The sequence below is a fragment of the Fopius arisanus genome, unplaced genomic scaffold (genome assembly GCF_000806365.1).
Source record: "Fopius arisanus strain USDA-PBARC FA_bdor unplaced genomic scaffold, ASM80636v1 scaffold00026, whole genome shotgun sequence".
Taxonomy (NCBI): domain Eukaryota; kingdom Metazoa; phylum Arthropoda; class Insecta; order Hymenoptera; family Braconidae; genus Fopius; species Fopius arisanus.
This window is the reverse complement of record NW_011887765.1, coordinates 826791-848206: the sequence shown is the minus strand read 5'-3', so window position 1 is coordinate 848206 and position 21416 is coordinate 826791. Positions and strand designations below refer to the sequence as shown.

Genomic DNA, 21416 nt, shown 5'->3' with positions numbered 1-21416 from the left:
TATTAATAATGCAATTTACGATGCCAAGACGCTATTTTAAGTTCACCGGAATCCCAGGTTGTACACGTTAGATGGTATTGCTCGAAAGGAATCCCTCTTACTTTTCACCAGCAATACCAACAGCAATACCAACAGCAACAATGGAAACAACAATGGACTCCTTACGTATGCTCACTATGTACACGTGTTTATATCTTTTTGCGTTATTATGCATTTGCATTGCATATTGAACGGGTTATTTTTTTAAAATGCCATACGTCCAGTCAACTTTTTAACCGTGAGCTTGAAGCGGACAAGGGTGATACAGACGGTTAGATATTCACAAGAGTAAATCCATGGCGCCACGTATATTCAGATGCACTCTTATTTTCTTGCAATGGTGAATATCTCGGGATGTAAGAGGTATCTCAGTGGCTTGGGGGATTAATAGGGGTATTCCGAGTGATAGAGGACCTTTCATGGAGTCTACCGCCCGCAATGTCGCCGATGTTACATACCCTCTGAGACAACTGGGGAGGATTATTTTCCAGACGAGATAATCGCTTCTAACACGATATGCCGCGAGTAATCAGCCACGGAGTTCAACTTGTGGACCATGAATTTGTTTGGTTTTACCCTTGTTTATGGTTTTTTAATTTTATTTTTATTTCATTGCCCTGTCTTGATTTTTATTTTGTCTTTTTGGGGTTGTGTGCACGTGAGAATTCAGAGGGAGTACCGTACCTCTTGGACGATATATTTATCCAAGAACACGCGAAAGCTCACTTAACACCTGCATAAATCGACGACGGCCCACTAAGGAGTGTTACATACGGTTTATGTACACCTGAGGGAGCGACTCAATCATCGCGTGCAATGATACCCTATCCCCTTGCCCCTTTTGATCATTCCTCGTGGATTATTATTTATCACAAACGAGCATTAAGGTTTACTTTAATCAGTTAGAACTGGTTGGAGACAAGAAGTTGCTAATCGAGATTATTACTAGTTATTTTCAGTTCGTGGTTAATTGAAGAATGCGGTTCGTCTGTGATCGAGGGGATTAAATATTCATTATTTATTCATTAATTTTAAGTCATAATCTGAGGAATACGCATTTTGTTGGATCAATTCCATTTGGAGACGAATTTGTTGGGAACGTAAATGGAGAATTAAAAATGGGAATGATGCGCTCGTTTTGGATTTTTTTTCTTTTTTTTTGAGTGACGGAAATATTAATATTCAGAGGAGTTCTACGGGGTTTATTAGACGTGGAAATACACGGATGTGTGGGGAGAATGAAATGAATAAGAATACAATGGAAGTGGTACACAGCTGGCACATGCTGTCCTCTAGGTCTTCTCCACGTGCCCCATGAATATTTAGTCTAGAGAAGACCTGCTAGTCCTGTCAAAGAGGTTTCTATGACTCATCGATAGATATTAGTGAACAATGACGTTGGGATGACTGAATGATCAGTGGAATCCAATGATTCGAGTTCAGTAGCGAAATAAGTGCACATTCTCTCCAGACGATTTTTTCCCCAATATCTTGGGATTGAAGCAAAATATTGATATTTTTGTAATAACCTTTTTTGTAGTATCCATCGTTTTCCACAAAAAATGTAGAAATAAAAATATCGCTATCTCTCTTCACTCGTGAGATATTCGGTGAAGAAGGGCCTCGAAAAAAATGCACTTATCCGAGTTTTTGATTTCTCAATTGATCTACAGCTGCCAATAATAATTGAATATTTTTTATTTGGAATTAATGGAATGGGGCGAGAGGTCCGTTGCCTTCCAAAAATATTCTCGAGGGCTTGTGGGGTATTCCCCACACGAAAACCGAACAATAAAATTTCCTAGAATATTCACAGCTATCGCTGTTTGAAGCTGACTTATTCAAACATTATAAATAACAGCAATCAATCACTTTTATTCATTACTCCGGGAAGAATTTTTTTTTTTCTCGGATACTCAACTTTGCGCACATAAATATTTGACTGCGTACAAACCGCCTCTGCCCTTTGAACCATTCCAACCCTCCGACACACATGTTTTCCCCTCGTGTTCTCAAAAAAAAATGAAGAATCGGGTTCTCAATTCCTTGTATTCATAATTCCCCCTTGAAAAATATCGTGTTACAACTGTGGCATGCGGGTATTCAAAGTGTCCTGGATTTGATTTGAATTAAACGTTTCGGTCGAAATGATTCAATCAAGAAATTAAATCATCTGAGGGATGACTTTTATTCGTTATAAAATATGAGAATCTCTGGTCTCTATCCCCTTTGTTATCCCAGCACGTGCTCATTCATGAAGAGTATTGATAAAAAGGTACACCTGCTCATACTGCATTGAGCAAGTTTGCATTGGGGTTTTGCTCATTCCAGACCATTTGTTTTGTGGGGATTATAACAAAAGGACACGAATGTTAACATGAATCGCACTTAATGTAGCTCTCTTCATCTCAGCAGTTGCTTTCTATTCAGAAAATTATTTGTATTTTAAATCCGAATTTTTGTACTGCTCCATTTTTTCCAAAATTTCCCAAAATTCCACTTCCACAGAACATGAATATTGACAATTTATTTCCATTGCCCCAAGTTTCAAAAATATCAAGAAATCTTAAAAAATGTCAACATAATGTTAACATTCAAGTATTTCCTGCAGAATCTAAAAATAATTTATTTGAAAACAAGAGAATAATTGAAGAGTGAAAAATAAATTCCCAAGACTCATTTTAAGACCCATCACTTCACAGTTACCAGATAACCTCCAGAAATACCAGATAATCTGAAAGAAAACTCCTCTAAACGTCGCAAACTATTTAATCTTATCTCAAACATTCTTTCCCGCTCGATAAATTATTTCTGACTGGTAATTAACGTTAATTGCTCGGTTAAATCGAGCGACAGAACAAGATAGTTATCGATTCACCCCGAACGCATCCCAAAAATCATAAAAAAAAAAATAAAAGCCGTAATAAATAAACATTCCTGGCATCACGCCGAGTTTGAATAGTCTATCTTCCCTTTGTCCCAGAGAAAAGGGAACCAGTGACTCTTCTGGGACATCCCATGTGGTTCCATTGAATGTTCCACTCCCTCCCTTTTCGAGGATGTAACTGAACCACAAATGACACAATCGATCTTTCTGCCACCTAAACATCCCCAATCCCCTACCCCCTTTATTTTTCCACCCCAAAATATCCCTGTACTCATACGAGTCTTAAACTTCACCCTGACAGATCGGTTATTGCCACGTGCCCTGGATAAAATTACTGGGGTGGCAACGATCTCTTTTCACAGTTGTACTCCACATACTTCCGCACCGATAAACGCGAAAAATTTCGGACATGTGCGCATGCCGGATGTACTCAATCAACCAGAAAAATAGGTAATCCTCCGATCCAGCCCCCCGACACAATGAAACCAATAGAATACATCCAAATTCATGGGGGTGCATTTAATTCGATGATTCGGGGATCGAGCTTTCCAAAATATTGATCGCGATCGGGGCAAAACACATGATGGGACAGGGAAAATCGGGAAAATTCGTGAGAAGGGTGAGGGTACGAGGGCAATCAATGATTCCAAGAGGGCGTAATTTCCTCTATCCTATTATTAATAGAGATTTTCTGAACCCATTGGAAAAATCCTGAGAGAATCTCCCAATATTTCCAGATGTAACGCACGCAATTAATCGTCCAACCCACACCACAAGGATTTACTTATCTCAATGTTTATCCACCCTCTTCTTCCCACCCGCCCCTTGGATAAACACTACTGCAATTTTCTCTCACTTCCCGTTGAGTTTTCATCCCGTATGTCCATGTGTACGATGCAAACACCATAAATCTTCATGGGAAGAATAATACCCGGTCCGGCAATTTTTAGTGTAATACAATCGCGTGAGGGTGAACATACAAAATGGAATCTGAATTGTTGCATCTCTCCACCGGCTGGGATAAACTCCTTTAACAGTTCATGCATTAATTTTAATGAAATTCATGACCCCCAACCCGAATACGGTATAAATATAAAGGAAATCGGATATTACAAATGGTACTAAATCATACCCCAGAGTACAATTGATCATAAAATGGAAAATACACGGCGTGTGAATTTTCAATCTGCCCCAGTGATTTTTATCAGGCTCAGCAATAAATTGACATGAGAAATTGTAACCGAGAGGGAATGAAAATTTGAAAAATCCAGCACGGGGAATTTTACTACTTTAATCGAGTACTGGAGATAAATATAAAAAATTAATAATATTACCAAAAATAAATTGTACCGAGAATTGATGATTCATTCTATAATTTTATCGCTAATTTTTTTTGTGGATCGATTGTCGGGGCAATTGATCCTAATCAACCAGATGTCCGGCATCTGACGAGAAAATTACGGTCCAGATGTACTCATTAGCAACTGAGTAACACGTGTCGAAAAGAAAATCATTCTGACAAGCGTATCCTTTTCCCAGGATTTACGACAGGTACCAGGGTTTCACCAGGGTTTCACGAACGTGCGCACCACGTTGAAAAAATATCCTCAATCGTAAAACCCATAGACCAGTAACTTCTGGGTTTACACAGAACCTCTTTTTTCTCCCATCAACAATGACAGTGTCCCTCTCGTTTGAGCACATTTTCCTGGGAAATGGGCACCCAGAAGATTGCTGGGTGCAAAAAATGTCCTCCAAAACGCTCAGGAGAGAATATTTCTTGCATCTTCTTCGTTATGATCTTTCTGGAAATTTTCTAAGTTGCACAGAGCGAGAAAATGAAAATATCGAATTTGAGAATTTAAATTAATTATCTCGATAATTAAATGTCATCTTGTTTATCTACACTGATATTTTCCTCAAGTAAAAGAAAATAAAAAATAGAATAATAAAACTAATAGTCTCTCTAATTGCGGTGTCACCAGCCCACGGATGAAATATTCATCGCAATTGTGTGGAATCTCGGTGAGGGTAGGATAAAAAATTGATCGTGGTTATCAAATTTCGAAAAATTAAATCGAGAGACCACCCCGACACTCTCTCGTTCCATTGGCTCGATGGAACGACGAGAATGGGCCATCTGTTGGACTGGGACTATTGAAGGACCCCTCGGGTACTTAAAAGTGTAAAAAAAAAAGAAATCCCTTGGAATTGTAATCCGAAGCCGGACCCGGGAATTTTACTAGTCTTATATTACCCGATGCAATTTTTTAAGTTCTCTGAATCACTCACCTTGACTCGAGAACACACCTGAGACACAGTGCCCAATACCAAATGAATTTCATACGATAACCAGTGTAATCTTTACACAGTAAAGTGCCTCCCCTTGAACATTGTCATTGAAGTTCTATCTGAGCCGTTGTAAATACGAGCATTCCACGATGCCATAAAAAGAACGTAATGGCGAGGGAAACTCAACAAGATTTTCTAAGTGCATCATCCTGACAACTCACCATCCTCATCCCCTCGTCCATCGTACTTCTTTCTATTTATAGTGTTCATTAAAAATGAATTCGTACCTCCAGCATAAAAACATTTGAGGTAAAAAATATTTAATCATCAGTGACAATTTGTTTCACGGTTGCAGTTAAGTGAATCTTCCCAAAAGAATTTAAAATTCGAGAACTGGTTCCCTAAAAATATCCAGGCACGATTGCATTAGACTTTAAAATTTGTTCTTCTTCGTGGGTAAAAAAGGTTGAGAGAAAAATAAACGAAGAAACGGCAAACTAGTTTCTTTGCTGGGGTAACTCGTGTGTGTTTTAAAATTTAAATCGCGCTACCACTTACGCCCGCAATGTCCAGTCTTGGCGACCGTGTGTTTCGTATTGGAATGAGTCGAGTGGACACTCTGGTCGTCAAATTTTTTCATTTAAATCATTCCCGACGATTGATCAAGTTGTTTTCAATCGATTGTAGTCGTGACCGCAGGCGAGAGTAAATCGCTGTTCATTGGACATTTTTCCATTGAATTTTCAAAATAAAAAATTGTTGCTTGATTCAAAAATTCATTCAATTCATTAAAAAAAAAAATAATTTCCCTCTCCCTAGATAGCAAGACTTCTAGACCAACCCTGGCTGGTGTGACAAAAAAAAATTTAATTCCTTGTTTTTTTTAAATGGTTTGTGTTTCTCCGAATTTTATTCTCAAGGTTTCATTATCACTCAGAACGCGGATAAATATAAAATCAGCCGACGGCCGATTAAAAGATTCGATTTTGAGGAATAAATCATCAGCTCCACGCCTAGGCCTTAAACACCGCGGTTTCGAATAAACAACTCCTTCCAGGCCCAGCCATGAGAACAGGAAATGAAAATAAATTCATCACACATTATTACGCAACCTCACACGTATGACACAATGACGAAGCGAGACATTCAATCTGAGCATCTGTACCCCGACTAACTGTTCATAAACCTCCCAGCAGATGTTCGCTGCAATTCCATTCTAATCACCTCCGAGTGGCGATAATTATTGCGATTCAAGGAGAGTGATAATTACTGGAGTTCCACTGGCAAATTAAAATACTCCCCTATCAATTTTTAACTGCTCGAATCATTGCCTCCGCTGGCTAAAATTATCCGTTACTCATGTAACTGATTTTTCGGTATGACATCCCAAAAAAAAAAAAAAAATACCACCCCGATCTAGGTTTTCCCAAATAAATTGAAGTTGTGATGTCCCAATTTCATGGGTGACCCCCAACTTCCCCGTGCTTCACACCCCATTGCACTCGTACCAAAATACCCTACGTCACATTAAAAAAAGTTCATTGACCCCGACTATCTGATTTCCAACGAACATGCCTATAATTTTATGAATGTTCCATGGATGACTTCAGTGAATAGGTTGGGCTACTGGGACGTAGTTTACCTGTCGATGGGCTTTTGGTCCCATCTTTTTTTTCTGTTCAACTTCCTCTGGTACGTCGTGTGCGCTCTCCAGCGTTTCTCTCCGGCCTCGGCCGGCCTTGCCCCGCAGTGGGAGGGTGAGGTGGGAGGGAGGAGGATGAGGAGGAAGACGAGGAAGAGGAGGAAGAGGAGGAAGAGGAGGAAGAGGAGGAAAAGGGGGGGTTAAGGGGGAGAGAAGGTAAAAGGGGGTGGCAAATGGGGGGAATTGTGCGGCTCACGTCCGTTACCATCTACTAACAGGTTCGAAAACATCTGCAACAGAACATATATACCGAATGAGGGATTAGAAAGGCCAGTCGCGTGTGTATTTCGTGTATAGCGTGCGTAGGAGGGAAAGTTACTTCAATTTCTCTCCCACCCATGATCGCACTCTTTTAACCCCTCATCCTCACGCGTCTCATCTCGTTCTCCCATTACCCGATGCAATGAAATTCGCTCGATATTTCCAGGTGTCCCTTTCCATGGGCCTCTCTGTCCCTCTCAATCGTCAAGATCGGTATCCATTTCCATCCATTTCCATCCATTTTCATCACTTTCCATCCCTTTCCATCCCTTTCCATCCCTTTCCATCCCTTTCCATCCCTTTCCATCCCTTTCCATTGTCTCCAGTATTTTTATTCAACGGGTTAAAAAATAATCCGGCAACGTTGAATACCCACCCATTCCGTATTTCCTCGAACTCATAAAAATGTGGCGGGTCGTGGAGGACAGGACACCTCACCGACAGAGGAAGTGCCACTTCGTTAGTAACAGGTCTTCAACACCTTACCGATGCCTCACTTGAATTACGTATTGCCATTATTGTGGCCAGTCTTGAGTCCTTTGTATTTTTTCCTTGTCTTTTAACTGGTCGGATACATCAATCGGTTTATTGGATTCTAACACACGATGCCGACACACATTTCTGGTAAAACCAGAGGGTGCTGTAATAGTAATAGTGCTATTGTCGGTTAAAACTGTCGAGATCCTATTAAGTTCATTATTCCGCGTCACCAATAAATGCTCAACCTCCTCCAAGTGGTGTTTTTTTAATTTATTTAGTTACTGTTTCTTTCATCCGGTCGTTTATTGCTGATGTGCGTGAGCGAACGCCACCACTTGCTTTTGTTCTCCGGTACTAGTTTTCATCCGACTTGGCTTTGATGTCCAGGACATAACACCGTAATATTTATTACGGTGGATTTGTTCTTATTCTGGTGAGTTTCATTTGCTCCAATTCGTTCCAATTATTTGTTGGCAATATTTTATGGATTTCTACATTGCATGCTTGATTGAACCTAATGTGGTCACCAGTCCTGGAATGCGATGGGGTTTTGCTCATTCTGATGGGTATGATGCAGTTTTTTTTTTCATCAAGAGTATTTACATCAATTTTTTAGATCACGGTTGATTGATGGTCGGACCGTGAAATTCTGTCAAAATTCATGAGCAACTAATGGATTTTTGTGGTACATTTTTTTTTTTAATGCAGAATAAATGATTGGCCTGATGAGGGACGGCTTGTGGGTGTTTTTGATCTATTTCGTTTATTTGAATAGTAAATGGTTCGATGAATAAATTTGATGAGTGACAACCTCTGAATCCATAAAATTGTCTCCAGCAAACTCTAAAAGGGCCTCGAATATCTTTAAACCAAAATAACCGCGACGAGAGGTAGGAGTCGACCACACAGACCCGAAAAGTTATTTCAAAAGTTCTGGTGAAATCATGCGACTGACCTGATCGTCAACCTTTCTTCTCACTGGAAAACAAAGGAGCCATTAGAATTAATGGACCCCTGCAGTTGGTCGTGGTATGTCTCTCGAGTTTTTAAGAGAATAATCTGATTTTCATCTGCAAGACACGAGCATGATGCGACGAATTATCCGGGAAAAGAGTAATCGACGGAATGAAGAGTTAAAACCGGATTCGGTGTGGCTTCTTTAGATATTTAATACAATATCGTGTGAAATGGGACAAAGGAAATAGGAAAAAGAGACAAAAGGGGATATCTACCAGAGTAGAGAGCTACATCCTGATTAGTGTTGTCTATCTTATCTTCAAACCCCGAGTCACGAAGGTAAACGGGTTTGGAACACTAATTGCTCGAGTTGATTTGAACGGGAGTGGGAGAATGAAAAAAAATCGTGGAACGCCTAATTTTGTCATCGGTATTAATAAATCAAATCATCGAGAGTTTCGCACTTTCGTGGAGAACTCGCAGGCAAATATTGATTTTGACACATATTTTTTTGGAATTTTCGGTTGGAATGGAGTGCGAAATTTTCACCAGGTCCTTCTTGTTCTTTCTTTCAGAACATTATTTTGGTGAAAACGTTGAAAATAGCGCAAAGTTGTCGGTTTTAACGGAGCACTTAGTGGATGATTGAGGGAGACAGTTATCTCGGAATGGTTGGACCGTAGTTTAGACGGATTTAGATAAATCGGTTTGGATGTTCTGGCACTCAACACAACGACTGTCGGTCATTTCAACCAGTTGCTTTTGAGTACCCTGACTATGAAGATCAAATTCACTTGAACGATCTCAGATCCAGTGGATGGCTACTCCGAGTCGACGATTTACATTGAATCTTCGTGGAAAAAAAAAGGGAACAATAAGGAATACCTCGAATAATTCTTGTTGTTCCATCCAACTGGATTTTTATTGAAATATGAAAATGAATAGATATCAATTTTCTCCTTCATCGAACAGATCTTCTGGATTTTCACGTCGAGTAAGTATCTGCGAGGATAAGGATAAGATCTGGAGAACTTTGAGCTCTAGAGATCGAGAATGATAAATACCACAGGCTTCTTCAGGGAACTTTAAAAATATTTTCATTTTTTCTCTCTGGAATCGTGATAATCCCTTATCCTTATCAACATTACCTGATTTCACTTGGCAGCGTAGGTTGTGCTGGAGTGTTGGATATCATAAGTTAGACACTCATAAATGTACATAAAATACGGATGAATTATGTACCCCATTATTCATGAGTCGTCGCTGTAATCACGAGAGTACGTTGACAAGAGAATTTCTATGTATTATCCAGACATTTAACGATCAACTGTTGTGCGTATTTTCATGCACTGTTAAGTGTTTCTGTATGAATTGAATTGTTTTATTTTTTTTTGGTGAATTTTACGAAGGCCACCCCCAATTTCATCTTGAAAAATATCTGAGTGTGGGAACAGGCTAATATTATTCATATAAACTCGGTTCAACCATTTTCTTTTCCGTATATAGTGAGAGATTCCTTTCCGGATTGTTACGCCAAAAGAAATCATCTCTCTTCCGTTTTTCCAACGTTATCTCAACAATCCACTAATTCTATTGTTGTCCCAGGGACTATTGCTCGAATTAAGAGACCATGAGAGAAAAAAAAACAATTTTAATAAGAGATTAACTTGAGTAGTTCCTTTTTTAAAATAATTTTTCTCTTCAAAATTGAAAGGTCGAGAAACTTTCGACTTTCTTGTAAGAATCAAAATCCCATTTTTTTTATTTATTCATTTAATTTTTCTCATATCTTATAAATAAATATATTTAGTTACCTGAAAAAAAACTATTCACTCTCCAACCCCAAATTTCTCCCTTCGAGTGATTTCCAGGAATTCCTCATTAGGTGTCCAACAATTACGATTTCTCTGCCCTAAAAATCGTCTCAATTATGACCTTGGATGTACGCTCAATAATGACTAACATTAAGGACTTCATCGACACAATTAACTTACTTGTAAAAGTAAATTTTCTCGGCAGGAAGAATCTCAATCTAATTACACGCATTTTACTTTTACATCACCTATTAAAGAACACTTACATCTCCCAACAAAGCGCTAAGAAAATCCCTACAGAAAACATTCCCTAAAAATTCAAAATGCAATTAATAACCGATTGAATTGATTGAATTAATTGCAGAAATGAATTAATTCGAAAAAATTTTTTTGTGGGATCCTCGGGAGTTTCCGTAGCTCCTCGTCGTGTCATGGCGGATTAACACGAAGCAACTGGACGGGGGGAACTGGAAGGGGCAGACGGAGTAGGGGAGCGATCCCCTCTCCCGGCATCAGCTGCTCCCCCACCTCTGAGGGAAGAAACAATTGAGAGTGGGGATGCACTCACTGCTGTGCACGAACCGTTCAATTGTTGGCCAACCGTCGGAGGGAGTGGTCGACGTGTGTCACCGCGCGAACGCGTTTTTTTTTTCTCAGTATCAAATATAAACGGATACAACAATCGAGAATAATAATCGCACCAAGTCCCCGTCGACGTCGACACAAAAACAAAATTCTCATAAGTCGTGAAAAATTTTCCTCGGCCATACCGGAATAATGTTTACGATAACAAGAGTACCGGTCAACAGTGACAGAGTGATTCATTTTTTGCGTTGAGTAATATTCAATAATCCATACTTTCCTCTGAGGAAAAATTTGTGTTTCGGTGGTGAATAGCTGGAAGCGTTGAGCTTCATTTGTTTTTTGTTGTATCGTGGAACAATTTATATCGTGGAACGGTAGAGGCCGTTGATTCAGTGTGTGTTTTTCGTGATTCTCGGATTATTGTCATTTTATTTGGTGTTTATTTGAACCACGGAATAAGGACTTGAAGATGACGGCAGACGGACTGTTTGAGACCACCAGCATCCCGGGGCATCTCGCTCCCACGCCAGAACGACTTGAGCGGCTTCTTTCAAAACAGACCCTCGAGGAACTCTATGAGGTTGAGGAACAACCTTTCGCACGGTGAGTTTTCTGACTGATTTATGTTTTATGCCCTCGAATTCCCCTCTGCTCTCACTGCTCCAAAAATTCACCATGAAGCGAATTTTAACGACCGAACAAATCTAAATTGTACGTTTTAATATCTTGAGTGTCGGAATTATAAGAATTGACGAAACGAGGTAGATGAATTTATCTAGAGGTTTATACAGAATTTATCACGACCCCTCTCTTTGAGATATCGACTCCATTGAGAAAAATGGAAACACTCCGTGTGTTTTGGTTTTCGCGATTGTCTTTTGTCACGTGCAGGACATGGCGTCTTTTGTTTCAATTATCTGGAATAGTCTAATCACAGGCAGACGTCTCAAGAGAAGAAATCATAACAGACAATGAGCAATTGAGTGATTTTGACGATGATGAGCGAGGATAAGTGTGAATATCTTGGAATTGAAGGAAAATATTGACATTATTGTGAATACATTTTTTGTAGTGGTGTCTGCAAAAAATGTACGATCAAAAATATGGTTGTCTTCCTTGAATTCTAGGATATTCGCTGAAATCGGTCCTCGAAAATACCCTAGTCTGCCAGATAGTTGAAATTGAAAAGTGGATGGATGGTGTTGGTTTTGGAAATTCACGTGAAAAATCAGGGAGGGAATAAAAACAGTTGGCCAGTTCAGAAGGATGTGATTAAACCGTGGAATTGAATTTGGACACTCCTTCTGGCAAAAGGCGTGTAAACCAGTATAGTTTTATTCGGGGACTCGGTCATCAGGCGGGTTCTCTCAAGAAAGAAAGTGCCTCTGGTGAGAATATCGAGGTCGAGATGTTTGCGCTTGTGTATATGGCATATATTTGTTGCTCCTTTACGACCTCGACTCTTGGTTTTCGACTGTTCATTTTTTTTTTCATCTTCCCTCCACGGAGAAATAAAAACCAAGAGCAATGAAACATTTGCCCCGTGGTTTTCACTGTGGATGCACTCGCAGGATGGATATCTTGGTAACCGCAAGGTCAGGGCCTGGGCCAGCTGCTCTGGGTTTATGTGCTCGTCGTGGAATCGAATTCTAAAATTAATTTACATACCCGGAGATTGCAATGAGTTCGATAAACTGTACGGATGGGTCACGGTCGGTGGTTGATGGCCGATTTTATGGGGAATTTTTGATTGTCCGAGTTTATGGGGCACAACGGTAACTATTTCAGGGACGGGAATTCTGTTCTCTCGGGTGGAAAGTATGAAATTGTGAATCGCATTATTCTGAACAGGTGGTGATGTTGGAATTAGTCGGGTGAGGCAGGTGTAGATAACATTTGGTTTTACTTCGTGAGGAATTGAGTTTTTTTTCAACGATTGACTCGTCTGCAGGTTTAAAACAATATTTTCAAATCGTTTTGTTCACTTAATTTTTTTATTAAACCATTCTTCATAGAAAAATTCATATTGACGTGAAATTATTCAGGATATCGCGAATTTTTCCCTAATTTCAATATAACATATATTTTTTGTCGGGATATTGGGAATTTTTGGAGTTCTAAAGACAATTGTAAATTGAAATTAAATGGCCTTGAATAAGAATGAGAGAAAATTTAGGGCAAAGTGTTTCTGAATTTTGCAATAAAAAATCCATTAAATTCCAATTGGGTCTCCCCGATGAAATAAACAAATAAACATTTCTCCTTAGAATTGGGAAAATGATTTTTATTTTATTTTTTTCAACTGCTGATTCAAGATACATCCGATGTTCATATTCCAAAGAATTTTCAATTGTTTCATAAACTCTTTAACACGGCATATCTCTCTATAGAACAATTATATGCAAACAATAAAAAACATTACATTTTCGACAAAAAAATTCTCGCGATAATTTTTGTTCAATTTTTCAAATCGTTCACCGATGATATGTCAGATGTTCAGACATTATAAAAAATTATTAGTGCAGCATTGCAATTTTTCTTTCTCCCATTGCAATAATCAATGCGAATCGGTAGTACTGGGGGGGAGGGTAAATATTATGGCTGCATTGGCCTCTGAACCGTCACTCGAAAATGTAAATAAACTCGATACTATGAGCTCTATTGATCGATTCGAGGTACACGCGGATTTATCATATGTTTTTCAAAGGATAATCCTTAGGCATAAAGAAAATCACTGTTTCCATTTTTTGTTGAGTGAAAAAAGTGGTTTTTTTCCTTTTTATTTAGTGATACCACGATTTTCTATTGCGAATCACGACCGGTCGCGTTGCACATACGCACATTGAATTTTAGTTATGTGCGAAGAAGTGTCCGAGGCGAATGGCAATGTCAGTACGTGCGAGGTTATGATTTATTCATTCGGTTGATGCACAGGTGCAGGTGTATTTATTATTTTCATTTGAAACAAGTTATTCAATAATAGTTTCATTATAAAGTCATGGGGCTTTTTTTGAGGGGCTGAAATATTTGCGGAGAATCTTGTTGCTTTCCCATGGTCGTTCAAGGTCCAGGGGGAAATCTAACGTATAATTAGTGTTAATTGTATTTCATTTGAATTGGGATTCATATTTGCGATAAACTCAAGTCTCCTTGACATTCCTTTTCACCTAAAAGCGCTGAGACGTAGAATGAATTTAATTGACAATTAGCTTTTTAATTTTTATCTCTAATTTTTTTTTATGGGCATTCTTCGGGTAAATGTTTGGGTTGTGTGATGTAATCTCGTGGGATTTTTCTTTGTGAATTTATCTGGAGCTCGTAATATTTGAATAGTGATTTTTTTTTTACATCTGTTCGTTTCAAGTATTTCTGGTTTGTTGTCAAGCGATATACTATCGTGAAAGATATATGACGAGTTATGGAATTCTTGGTGAGGGAAGTTTTCGAGGGTCTCGCAGTTTTTCATTCGAAGTGTTTTGTTAGTTTGACGAGGGCAAAAGCACTGGGTTATTTAGGGAAGAATAGGGGAGTAGATAAATAGGGATTGCACCTACTACTGGGTGTCACTGAATTTTTGTTTGGAGTACAATGAATGAATCTCTGAATGGATGTTTTTTTTTTAAATGAAGGTTTTGTAGACATTCGTTGGATGTAAAAATTACTGGAACATTCAACAAATATGCAGATTAGTCACTCGCGAAAAACTAGTTCGTTAGGGTAACAAAAAATTGGCAAATGAACTTGGAAGAATCTTTAGACAAGAACTAGCAATTTGTACTGAATTATTCGAGTTTTTCATGTTGAGCGATTTCCGATTTTTCAAAAATCCCTTTGATTTACAGAGATTCAATAAATGCCAGTGACAAATGGGAATTTCACCGGAATTCTCTTGAAAATTAATTTTTCGGGGAGTGACACTAGCTTTGGCTGGATGTAAAAAATTCCAATAATCATTTTCTGAGGAATTTTGTAAATGAAAGTTTGAAAGAAATTGTCGACTCACAGAAAGTTCAATAAATGTAACCCATGACAAATTGGAATTTCTCAGAAATTCTTACAAAATTCCTGTTTGGAAAATTGGAGCAGCTAGATGTGAAAAATTTGGATTATCATTTTCTGAGGGATTTTGCAAATTTTTCGAGAAATGAATGTTCGAAAAAATTCATTAGCTTAATGTTTATTCGAAAGAAAGAAATGTACACTTTGGTGTGGAGTCGGAAATAGCCTCTTGGCCGGGCAAAGAATTCGGGTATCGCACGGTATGCACTTGCGACGCGATATTTATATCCATTATAAAGTATCCCCGACCTACACGACTCGATCACCGAGAGTCGCAAAAACGGGGGGAAGGTAAATGTGTATTTTGCAAAAAAAAAAAAGTGGATAATGCGCTGGAGTAAATGGCCCTGGGACAATTCGTTTCACGGTGGCAGCGAGGATCACGGCCTCTTGAACTCCTGAAGCGCAATGGCCTCGATTAGACGAGCAAAAAATTACGGACGTTGACCCTGAAATATTTTTTCCATCATTTCCTCCCCTCCCAACCCTCCCAACCCTCGTCTTTCAACAATTATTCCCCTGGAGTAATAAAAAAAGACATTTTCTTCTCTAGAGAGCAAGAAATTTATTTTCCCCTATTTTTTTATTATTCAATTAATTCAATGAATATTTATCATTTCCACGATTAAGAAGTAAAATGCCCCACAATAATTTTCCCGGTTTTATGGGATCCCGAAATAAACCAGAATAATTAAACTTTTTTTTTAATTCGAGCCAATTACTCGGAATTGAAGGGACATGGCCAATTTTTTGTAAAGAGATCTTTTATAGAAGAAAACGAGAGCTACAAAACGGGTATTTATGAAAAATTGGGTATGTTTCTTCAATCTAGAGATATTGGGCAAAAACTTGTCTCGAAAAAAAAATGCACTTATCCTACCTCACCACTTAGCAACATAATTTCCGTAGTTGATGAGCATCAACAAATTTTTAACGGTTACTGCAAAACGACTGCTTGATTTTTTATAACCCCCAAGAGGCAGCATTCATGTTGGATTACTCCACAATAGGTCTTTGGCGTTGCAATTGCTCTCTATTACCTATTAGCAAAGTACTGTTACGCGGCGCGACGAAACCATTCGTTTCGACGGCATTTAAATATAAATTGTCGTGGTGGTACACGCCAACACAACCACCATTGTAAATACATTCTAAATCTCCAGAGTCACTCGTTTGTTCCCTCTTATCAGGTAATCTCCTAACCGCAGTGTAAAATCATTTTTTTTTTATGTCAGCCTTCCTCGTTCGTCCTTCCGCACGTTAGAATATCGATTGTACGTGCACAGATTAATACCACTCGTTGCGCAATTTCAATGAGCAAAGCGATGAGCTGAATGTGGAATTATCCTAGGGGCGATGAGGGTTAAATTAATCGCTCGACGAGAGAGCTCGCGAGAAGGAAACGAGTCTAATGCCATCTGGAAAAGTAACGGTAAAGACCTCCGGAGCAATTAGTGGGGAATCGTATCGTTGAGTATATAAAGTCTTTGTCGTTTCATTGAGCTCGGTGAAGAGGGGAGACTAATGAAATGATAAAAAATAATAAATCATCAACTGGTGGGTGACCTCCATGGGGTTGGCGCTAACGAGAATAAAAACCTGCACTGCAATCTCATAACTTGTTCATTTTAATTTACTATTTGTTGAGAAACTTTGGCAAAAGCAAATTTATTTGCCGAGGAATATTTTTTTCTCGGTGCGACGAAAAAATTCTTGATAAATTTCTTGTCACATTGTCGGTAAAAATTTCAAGTGTTATTTTCCAACAGTATTATTTATTCCGAGATAGCACACATGCTGAAGTAAATGAATTGAGCCATTTAATCCGAGATAATGACGGATATTTTCCTTTTCGGATTTGCAACTCTGGGACAGCTGTCCTAGGGGAGTCCACCAGCTGCTCCGCGATTTTCTTTCTCAAAAAAATTTTAACCCCATAGTAATTTCTTGGATTTCAAACGTAGAACAGACTTTTTGAGACGGATACGCTTCTCCGCGTTTAGCATAAAAATGCTCCACTTCCCGATTCGAATGAAATCCAACGAACGGGATTCACGTTAAATCCCGGGGCTTTTCTCTTTTTCAATTTTTTTCGTCTCCTTTTGTTCCGTTCAAAGATCGACCTCAATAGATCTCTCAAACCGAGCGTTATTATTTATCCCCATTTTCACAATTTTTATTCCCATCGAAAGTTGAATTTATTATTCTATCGATTTGGCGCCTCGTAACAGTCTACATTATGAGCGCCATAATTCATTCACGGTACTCTACTCGAGCGAAATGTACGATAAAAATTGGTGGTTAATAACAGTGGACGCCAAGTCTTCCGGGATAAAATGCAATAGTGTGTGTGTGTTTTTGCAGCTCCTCCCAGGGCAATATAATCCCTATATCTTCACATTAAAAACAAGAGCATATCGTCCGATGAGTCTCACACCGGTCTTTTATATCGTCCATAATCACGATCGCATCGATTCAACTTTCAGTGTCTACATTCTCGGCTAATTTCAGAAAAAAATTAGGAAATAAAAAGGAGTTGTTTAGCACAAAAAAAAATCATTATTTTGCCGGGGAGAGGCGATGATGTGGCAAAAAGCTCGGGCTCGAGGGATATAATATACGGCAAATCGGTTTAAAAAAATATATCGGTACGGAGGGGGCACGATAAAAATTGTAGATCACGGATGGGGAAAGAGCGATTTAGGGACGGAAGGAAAGTATAGCAACTGGATCAGTTTGAGATCAGTGATCTATGGGTCACGATGCTGACTCAATCCACCTTTAACCCGCTGTTTCGTAGTACACGAAGTGGAAAGGAATTTATTACGTTAACGCCCTCATTTCTTATTTCATGGGAAAATATCATTTCATCGGTTGCTCGGAAGATTCCGATGATTTTGCAAAAATGCAGTAATTCGGCGAATTTCGCGAGAGATATATATATATATATCTCATATCTTCATTAAAAAAAAATTTAATATTGAATATAATAATTATTATTATATCCAAAAATAAAATAAAATGCAAGCTGTATACTTCATGTTGAAATGAAGAAAGATCATACGAAATCAACAAAGCGAATGAATTTTTCTGCATCGCACAAAAGAACGATTAGTGTTGTACACATGTGAGATTTAATAGTCTGTCATGGAAACATCTAATTTGTACGTAAAATTTTTTAGCATCCCCATCTCATGAGTGTATCAAGTACACGTATGGAAGTAATCAAGATAGTAGTGAGTCGGCATCCGCCCACGCATACTTTCAAATGAGATCTTCTATAGAGTCTTGAAACATTCCACGTCTCAGTGGCGTCTGTCCTTCCTGGCATCTTCTGCCGGCGTCGGCTTCCAATGTTTTATTTTCTTTTTATCTCTCTCATTTTTCCTCGAGTGGGTCCCCCGTCATTCATAACTGGAGAGTTCTTCTACATAACCCTCGTGATACCAAAATGTGTGCACCAGTGCGTCACTATACGCACGAGAATACTCGAAATATCTCCCCATGGGGAATATAATATTCGTCCTCTTGTCTCATTTCATTCTGTTCACGGAGCGTTTGCTTTTTGGGATTATACGTTTCCGCATTGGTTGCTCTCGGGTTTTTGACCGGACCGGGAACAAGACGATGCTATCGCACCTGGGGCAAATGACCCCCCGGGAGTAACGGAAAAAAAATCGCTATTTTTGTCAGAGTTTCGGTGGAAGAATGCGGGATGGCTATTAATATCTCAACTTTCTGTTCGAGTCTTCCGAATTTATCGGCCGGTCCTTTCGTATTCTTTCGCATACGTTCGTACACTTCCGTATCCCTTTTTCGTACCACTTCGTACCCCTTCGTACCTCTTCGTGTCCTTTCGCCGTTCAAACTGCGCACGCATCGTGTTTACATCGCGCATTTTTTAACTATATCGCAGTTGACATTTAAAAAAATTGCATTCAACTATCTTGAGACTTGAATTTACGTCGGATACTCCCCAGGTGATCCCAATCCCGTGTATCTGTTCTCAAACTAATTTTCATTGTTTTACGGATGTAGGTGATCATGGTTAGTGGCAAGGTCATTCCTCATCACCATTACACAATATATTTTAATATCCCGACGTTAATTATCATTTTATAACTGTGCTGTTTTTTCTGCGGGGGTAATTGCTCAGACGTGCGGTCTTTGTGACGTATATGAGGAAGTAGTTATTCACCTCCCAATGCGCGAAATGTCTGGCTAGATCGGGTCGACCTACTTGAATCAAGTACAAATGAAAGGAGCCACTTCCCTTCTCTCAATTTTATTTCTCTCTTGGAAAAACAGCTGAAAATAATTACACAGCCGTAATTAATAACGTATGAATTTTATCGAATGAATTATCGACAATTGGGAGTCACCGGAAAGCGCCTTCTCGATGCGCATCAATAGTTTTCAGGGATTTGACTTCCTTCTGCACCGTGTGAGTTCATGGAGGTCAATATCACACGGTTTAGTCCGGTGAAAAAATAGTATGATTGATTCAACGTCGACTACCTGATAAAATTCCATCTGCATTTATGGGCTGCGGAAATGGTAGATCGTCTGGTGCTACTTATTTCCTTTTTTTTTCACTCGCTCATGCAAAAAGTCTTATTAATTTCATTACGCGTGTATCAAACCCTCGATAAACTCGTATTTCGCTGAGTTGGCCAAATTAACCGACGCTGTTCCGTCACATTAATTACTCCAATATGCGTATTCAACATTTTAACGTTAACAAAACCCACGCGCATTCATACTTCAGCGGGTACATAAATGTTATATATATGAATATGAGTTAGAAACTTATTTGCGAGGGGATAAATGCACGTGGGCTTTTGAAAATCATTGCATTGCTGATCGTAATGCAAGATCGTTCAGCATTTTTTAAAATTCTGATTGAAATTCCCGCGAATTTATCAAAAATCACATAATAAAAATAAATAAATTATGTAATCAATCATTTCTTTCAATTTCTTCTTTCAATTATCTTGATGATTATCTCATAAAATTACTGCAGCATTAAAATCGAATCCGTATTATCATTGAGTTGAATCTATATAGGCAACCGATTTTTACGCGATTTTTGGGGGACAATTCCGAGTATTTTGGGGAGTAATTGACAAATGGGTAAATTTTTGCGGACAAGTGGAATTTATTTTGGTGTATCACTGGCATGGCAACAGAGCTCGTCATCGTTGAAGTCGTGATTTGACGGTTGCACGCACATTCCTCACCCGGCAACAGATTATAAAGACGCGTGATACGTGGAACCTGTCGTGTGGACAAACACGCAAACACAACTAGCACGTATAGTTCACATGTAACATGTCATAAAACGTATGATCTCGAGAATGAGTATCAAATCATAACCCGGTGGAATGATTATCCTCACAATACCGATGTAAAACCAACGGTTTCATACCGATCGCCCACGTACCGAGTGATTTTTAAGAGCAGTCACGGGCGATTTAGTTCCGCACCACTTAAACCTCCACTTTAATCCAGAAAAGTACTGATTGTGATGATTTTTCATGAAGCAACATCTTCTTTTCCCGTTTTCAACTTCCGCAAGGTATCTCCAGTACGTGATTGTGCAATTCTGATCAACGGCACAGATCGAGTTATCTCGTAATAATCTCGAGTGAGGATATCGTCCATTCCTTCCTGGTGGTAAATTCATCTGAAATAACAATTTTGTGGCCAGTGAAAATATTTTTCAAACAGCTGCATGTGACAATTCGCCAATTTTATCGGGAATTTATAGACTGGTGGAAAAATCTAGGAAACTCCGGTTATCCTTGTCTCGATAATGGGTATAACCAGTGGTGAACACTTGCATTGTTTCCCACGAGTTAAGGCTTGGGTGTCTTCCTTGTTCAGCAAGCCCTCCAACAAGTTTATACTCTTGCATCTGATTTTTTTTACATTCGTACTCATGGGCTGTGTGTGAGGCCAAATAGTCCTGTATCTAAACGATTCACCGGTTTGTGTTCAACAAAACGGTGAGACACGCGATTCTAACCCCAGGTGTATGTGCAATCTTAAATGGTACACTTTATTGCCCGGTTGAGTACATAGAGTATTATTTTATATTGAGGAAGAGATTGACCAGAGTTTTTCATACTCCAACTGTTGTACGTTTGTTTCGATAATTGATATTCTTTTCTCACGGCATATTCATTTTTTTATGAGGATTATTCCGGCCACAATTATTATATTTATGGCGCCATTAGAGAGTCGGGAATACTGAATTTATCAGCGGCTAGTGAATTAGTCGGTGCAAGTCGGGAATTCAATTCATTCTGGGTAATTATACCGGTGATTGTCGTTAATT

General features: G+C 38.9%; 1 protein-coding gene across 1 annotated transcript in view; it reads left to right on the top strand.

Moving 5' to 3' along the window:
- Positions 1 to 11035: 11035 nt before the first annotated feature.
- LOC105264961 (serine/threonine-protein kinase 17A) overlaps positions 11036 to 21416 on the top strand; it is a 54428-nt gene continuing 44047 nt past the window's right edge. Inside the window, exon 1 of the mRNA XM_011302198.1 lies at positions 11036 to 11620. Within this exon, the coding sequence (XP_011300500.1) occupies positions 11487 to 11620 (134 nt within the window). The 5' untranslated portion in view covers positions 11036 to 11486. The remainder of the gene's footprint in view (positions 11621 to 21416) is intronic.